This window comes from Quercus robur, chromosome 10, assembly GCF_932294415.1.
Source record: "Quercus robur chromosome 10, dhQueRobu3.1, whole genome shotgun sequence".
Classification (NCBI taxonomy): Eukaryota; Viridiplantae; Streptophyta; class Magnoliopsida; order Fagales; family Fagaceae; genus Quercus; species Quercus robur.
The window spans coordinates 21,841,404-21,848,156 of NC_065543.1; the positions used below are offsets into that span (position 1 = coordinate 21,841,404).

Consider the following 6,753-nt stretch of genomic DNA (forward strand, 5'->3'; position numbering starts at 1 on the left):
CAGTACTGAAACTGCTCTTTCCGCTGGAGCAATGGAGGTACACAAGGTGGCCATCGATCATGGCCATTGATGCAGTGTACATTTATATTAAACAAATGACAGAATTTGTGTGCAGGTTAACAAAGATTCATGCGTAGTCCACTGCAAATCATACCATAGTTATGAAAAACAAAATAAAACAGAGCAAGTTAAAAAAAATAAAATAAAAAATAAAAAATAAAAATAAAGAAAGGTAAGGCCTTTGACATTCCAACTCATTACTCATATACTATAATATAGAAAAGATCAAACTTCATAACCTTCCAACCATCAGTACCAAAACAACTGGAGCAATTAACCATCAGACACTACCATAAGCTACCTTCTTTTGCCTGTTCCTATCTTCTAGTATATATATTTTGATAGTATCATTCATCCGAGGTAAAAGTTAATAGTCATAATTATCACAAAATTCTAAGAAATATTACGCAAAATGTGAGTAGTACTCAACTCACACCTGCACTAATTTATATCATGTCAGATACCATTGCCAGTGTTGGTAGGGGGCTGTGGGGAGTACTGGGACATAAGCTGGGCTAGTTCAGCATCGAACTCTTTTTCCAGCTCTACTTCTTCCTCCCAGTGCCTCTTCTTCATTGCAGCTATTTTCTCTTCATGAATCTTAACTAGACTGTCTCTCTGAGACACAAAAACTTCCATCTCTTTGTCTTGACACTTGATGAATTTTTCAATTTCTTCCGCCCTATGTTAAAATAACAGAAAACACAAACATGTAATGAGTAACAAACATTTAAAAAGAAGCAATACTAAAAGCACCATCTTAGATTTTAATAGTATAAAAACCTGCACATTAGAGCAACCACATTAGAGGTTGCAAGATTGTGCAAAATACAAAAAGTAACTAATTTTACACATTTTAACCCAAAAAAACACCCACATCAGTGCTTGCAAAATTGTGCATATATACAAAAGTGCTACAGTAACCGAGCATATATGCATAATTACTGTAGCTTTTCTATACGTTATTTTAATATTATCTTTATATATTATAAAAACCTATTTCACTCTTTTTTTTTTCCTCCTATAACCTGAGCAACACCAATGCCTCACAGTACTTTCTCCCTGTTTCATTCCTGACCTCTTCTTCTCATCTTCTCTCTTCGTCCACTTCTCTTAGCTCTTGCTCTTGCTCTTGCTCATTCTCATCACCACGGGAAAGAATGTGATCGGTTTGGGGCGTTTTGCAGCCCGGTGAGGAGGGTGGATCAGCTTGGAGTTATCTCTATTGACAGATTTTGGGGCAAATGTCTCCAAAAAGGTATGGGTTTTTCTCATTGAGATTTTAGGGTTTTGTTTTCTTTGGTTTAGAGCAAGATTTTTGGGAATTTCTCTAAACTAATTTTTTAGGGTTTGCTGTTAGTTCAAGCCTTAAAAAATAGTGTAAATTAAAAGATTGTTCTACTCTAACATTGAGTTCCAGCAACTCAATAACGTGAACCTATAACTAATGTGAGGGCATAAAAGTGTTAATTTTGGTACTCATTGGGATTCCATTTGTAGTGTGTTATGACTTTGTCTTGTTGTTTTGTTCTAGTTGTTGATGTTGATGTCTTCATCTTGTAGTTGTGGTTTGTTATGACTATTTTTTAATGTCTTGGATGATGTCTCTGTGCTGCATGTTTATTAGCTATCAATAAAATCCTCTTTAATGCAAAAAAAAAAAAAAAAAGTTGGGATTTGTACAGATATGATTCAAGGCTTTTTATTTATAATAGAATTTGTAATAGAATTCGTTCAAGGCTTTTATATAAATATATATATATATATATAATAGAATTTGTATAGATACAAAATTTGAAATACAAAAGTGTTTGAAATACAAGAGTTCTGTGAAATACAAAGGTATTTGAAATGGAAGCAACTCTATCCTATCTTATCACAATCCTAGAGTTGTTAGGATTTGTATCTTGTATTCTATGTTATCACCTTTAAGTGGTTTCTTCAATGCTCTCTTATCCATTAATTGTGGCTCTTGTTTTGTTGAAACATCAAGAATTTTAATTCAGATCCATGAGTTGGTGGCTGTAGTTTAATTTCTTAATGCAAAATTGAAAAAAACCAAGACATTTTTTATATGGACTTTCAAAGTAATGATATTTTTATTATTTGGTGAATAGATATGTGCCTTCTTGGCTGCTATGCTTGGCCTTCTTGGCTGCTGTGCTTATCTCACACTTGATAGAGTTGTGTTAACAATCCACCCTCCGGTGGGTCACTATTCGGCAGTACGGCGGGCGGCAAGACCAATCCAACGGCGTTTGTCGGAGCCACTATTTCAGCAGTTTGGCCAGCAGACCTCCGCCACAAGCGGTTCCACTTGCCAAGCCACCGGTGTTGGTAGTTTACTTAAAATATAAGTTTAAATTAAAAAAGAATGACCATTAGGGAAAATAATAAAAAATTGATGAAGAATGAATATTTTATTGAAATATCTTGTAAATAGATAAACTGATGTGGGTGTTTTGGAAAAGTGATTGTGTAAAATAGAAAAAGTAAATTAAATGGACGGAATATTTTACACGAACTAGTGCGGTTGCTCTTACCTGCGCTTTGCATCTGATGAATTAGCATTTAATTGCTTCACCTTCTCACGTTCCTCCTGCTGCATCCTCTCAAAATTTTCTTCCTTTTCATCCCTTGATTCGCGAATTATTTTGAGCTGATCCTCGTAAAACTGTTCTTGCTGGTCCATCTTCATTTAAAAATAAAAACATTAAAACACTGAGCCAAATTGAATTAATGTTCAAAACATGGAGAGATATCAAACAACCTCAAGAAAAACAGAGACCAGAAAAAGGGTAGCAAGCTTTCCATCTAACTTGGAAATAAAAATAAAAGAACCAGGATATAGTGTTTCTAAATAGACCAAAACCAAAAAGACTACCATAGTTAATGTAAATACAGTCAACCAGCATTTTGTTTGCTCAAAGGATATCACAAAATAATATGCCTACAGAGTCATCCTATCTAGAAGAACATAATTGATAAGTTATGCACCTAGTTAATGATTTCTAGCTCATTGGCCTATCCCTATGTTAGAAATAATATACCTACAGAGTCATCAAAAATAACCAATACCAACAAGTCAAAAACAGAACATATTTACAAGGTTTGTGACCTCTACTTTAGATGTCATTTCAAGAACAAACTATATACCAAGTGCTTTTTTTCATGGTCCATACCATATAGCACAAAAAGGCAGGATCTAACAACTGTTGCAAAATATACTAGTTTCCATCTTAAACCTTAAATCAGAACATAAAATTACCTCTTCCTTGTTCTCTTCATGCTGCTTGTTGGTTCTTTGTCTCACAATACGAATTTCCTCCTGTGTCTTGCGCAGCTTCTCACTCACAATTTCAAGAGATTCTTCAACAGTTTTTGAATGCCTTCGTTCCTTCACAACTTTGTTCTTCAAATAGACGAGTTGCTGGTTGTCCTCACTCATCTGCCTGATTTGCTTCACTACCATCTCCTGATATGACCTCATTTCATATTTGAGCTTTGATTTCTCTAATCAATCATAATTCTTAAAGCATGTCAGAGGCAACTACACATCGCATCAGCATAGTTATTATTCACAGAGAAGAAAAATAGTAAAAAAAATAAAAAAATAAAAAACTATGCATTTTAGGTTTATCACAAGTCTTCAAGGTATTCAACTGATGAGAGAGAGAGAGAGAGAGAACCTTTGGTATGCTCATTGAATATATCCAAATCTTCTTTCACGGCCATGTAGCCATAAAGCTGGCGATTGCCACCTGCTGAAAACCTGACACGGTTACGCTCCCAAGCATTCCTGTCAGTTCCTTGCCCAGCAAAATGCTTGTGTAGGCGCTCGGCCTCTAAATAGCCCCTTGCAGATGCCTCAAATATCAGGAGACTCATCCCACGGTGCCCCTGTGGTCCATATGCATGTCGCGCCTTAACAGCATCATATGAGCTAAAATAGTCAAGCAGCTCCTGGTTTCCCATGCCTACCCACTGCCACATTTGACACGAGTAAAATTAAAGCATAAATCAAATCAAACAATCTCAATAAAAAGGAACAAGTTTACCTCCAAACATATTGGACGAAAGTTAGTGGGTTGAAAATGCATATGTGATGACAATTACTTGGATATTAATTTGCAAATGCAGATAAGAAAATATGATTGTACCTTGTCTTTCTCGTCTTGTTCAAGCTTTGTATTCATGATTACAACCATGGGAGGCCAGACTATTTCATGATCTCTCTCGTCATCTTTCAGACCTTTCCATCTACCAAAAGCCTCTCCAGCTGGAACGACTGAAGTTCCCCTAAGGCGCAACTCTTCTTCCAATATTTCAGCCAACTCCCTATGCATTTTCACTCTTTTCGACCCTTTTGTTTTGGCGTGCGTCATCAGGGGCTGCAAGCCTCGGTACCAGTCAATAGCACCAGGACCGCCTTGACAGGCAGGACAGTGCCACTGCCTTGCTGGGTCGTTTATGTCCTCAATGGACAAGTCATCCAGAATGCTAAAAAACTTCTTGAACCAACTGCTCTTCTTCCGAGTGTTATGACTCTTTTCACTTGCATCAGAATCAAATTCATCACTAAGTAAATCATCATCACTATCATCAATTTCATCAGAGAGGTCCTCATCATCCTTCTCGCCATCACTGTATTCATCCTTTTGCTGGCCATCCTCAGAACCCTTGGATTGAACGGAACCAGCTACAGAATGCCAGTTCCATCCACTCTGCAATGGAGGCCCGATTACAGGTTGTTGGGGGGGCTTGTAGTTGTTATCGAAACCCCTTGTGGAGGAAGATTGGGGCCTCGCAACATATCCCCTTCCAGCAGGTCGCCTAGAATCACCTGTTTGTGATGGCCAGGTATTTCCTGACCCCCTTCCTGCTCCTCCACCATTACCCCAGGCGCCTTGTTTTTGAACCGTATTTGGATTCGGATTTCCCCATCCTCTAGAATTAGTATTATTATTATTATTCTGAATAGGTCGTTTTGCAGTACTGCTTCCAGCTCTGTTCTTAGGCTTCCTTGCATAAACCTCCCATTCACCATCATCATCTTGCCCTGAATTCAGATTCATGTCTGCCACTCCATGACTCAACTGCTCTGCGTTTTTACCTGAACTCATCTTTTGGCTGCAATTATAAAAATAAATCAACTTTACTAAGAAATTTGCACTTTATTCATATTTTCCCCCAGAATATTATTTTCAACAAATATTTAAACAAAGAAATTTCGAATTTTTTTCTTGTTCAATAAAAATCAGACTTTTCCTTAAGAAAACGACAAAAGGAAAATTAAATAATAATAATATCGCAGCAAAAACCAAACAAAAGAGTATCAATTAACACTGAATATAACGCCCCACCAAGTTGAATTTTACAGATCATTTTAAGAGCGAAACACACATGAAAATGCGTTGTTTATTAACTCCTTTTTTTGTTTGTTTTTCCTTATGTTTTCTCAGAATCCAGACACAGCATTAAGGGACATATACACCAAACAAACTCATATCTTACCAAAAACAAAGGGGGAAAATTTTGAACATCCATAAATGGCTTAAACAAACACCAATTTTTACCAAAAATGAACTCGAAATACCATCAATACATCCATTGCACACAGATCTAACTGTATAAAACTAAAAAGTGAAGATTTTTAACTTCTAGAGAAAGCACAAGTTTTAGCTTAAGAAGAAACCCTAGGTTTCGCGAAAACGGTATATACACTAAAATCAACTAGCAAACATGTTGGTGCTACATACACATGCATATACACAAAGCGCATATACATACACACAAAATGTATATTCAGTACGATTATTCGAAGCGAGAATCAGAAAATCAGTTCAAGCTAAAGAAATAGTAATGCATCAAGAGCAAAATGCAAGAAACCTGTACGTAGTGTACGGAAAAGATGGTTTTAGTGTGTGTGAGACTGTGAGAGTGAGAGAGAGAGAGAGAAGAGAATATGGGAAGCAATACCTGTGGATCACAACCGATCGTCAGTGGAGGATGATCGGAATGCCGGAAATGGCGAGGTTCGACGAGAAACTCGCCGTAGATTGAGAGTCACGCGCGGAGGGTTTTATAAGAAAGCGAAAGAGAGAGAAAAATACAAACACAGAGAGAGTGTGTATGGATGACGCGTAATGCGTGCAGAGTGAGGCTTTTGACGAGACGAAGACTAAAATGGATTTTGCTTTATTTTTATATACTGCTACTCAGTCCTCAAGTCTCGGACCCCAAATTTTTATTCAATTTGGTTTTTTTTCCCCGATATTTGCTTTTTCAAACTTTCTCAATAAGTTTCCGATACTATTTTTTTTTAAGATGAACTACACCTTAAAGTGTGAATTACACATTAAATTTTTACTTGAATTTTCATAATTTGAACTTTAACTCAAGTTCTATTTTATTTGCAATAAAAGCATTCACACTAGTATTTTTAAACTATTCTATTTTATCATTTTAAAAATTAATTTATCTATTATATCATGCTATTTTACAACACATTCATTATTCCCAATTCTATATTACTAGTCGCTAACCCGTGCGATACACGAAAAAGCTATTGTGTATAAAGATGTAAACTATTCTTTTTTTCTTCCTCATTGATTGTACATTCAGATTTCAATTTCATAGTTTCCTATCCTTGATATGAAACAATAAATAACATAATGAAAAATATAAATCAAA

The 6,753-nt window shown here is 36.1% G+C and overlaps 1 protein-coding gene across 1 annotated transcript; it reads right to left on the reverse strand.

Annotated features, from left to right (window-relative positions):
• Window positions 1-240: 240 nt before the first annotated feature.
• LOC126703719 (protein SUPPRESSOR OF GENE SILENCING 3-like) lies at window positions 241-6,249 on the reverse strand. The gene is made up of 6 exons (XM_050402798.1): window positions 6,040-6,249; window positions 4,221-5,190; window positions 3,750-4,044; window positions 3,329-3,573; window positions 2,604-2,752; window positions 241-742 (listed from the first exon to the last, which is right to left on the reverse strand). Exons 2-6 carry the CDS (start codon window positions 5,181-5,183, stop codon window positions 517-519), a joined length of 1,878 nt encoding a protein of 625 aa, XP_050258755.1. The 5' UTR covers window positions 5,184-5,190; window positions 6,040-6,249; the 3' UTR covers window positions 241-516.
• Between the last annotated feature and the right edge of the window lie 504 nt (window positions 6,250-6,753).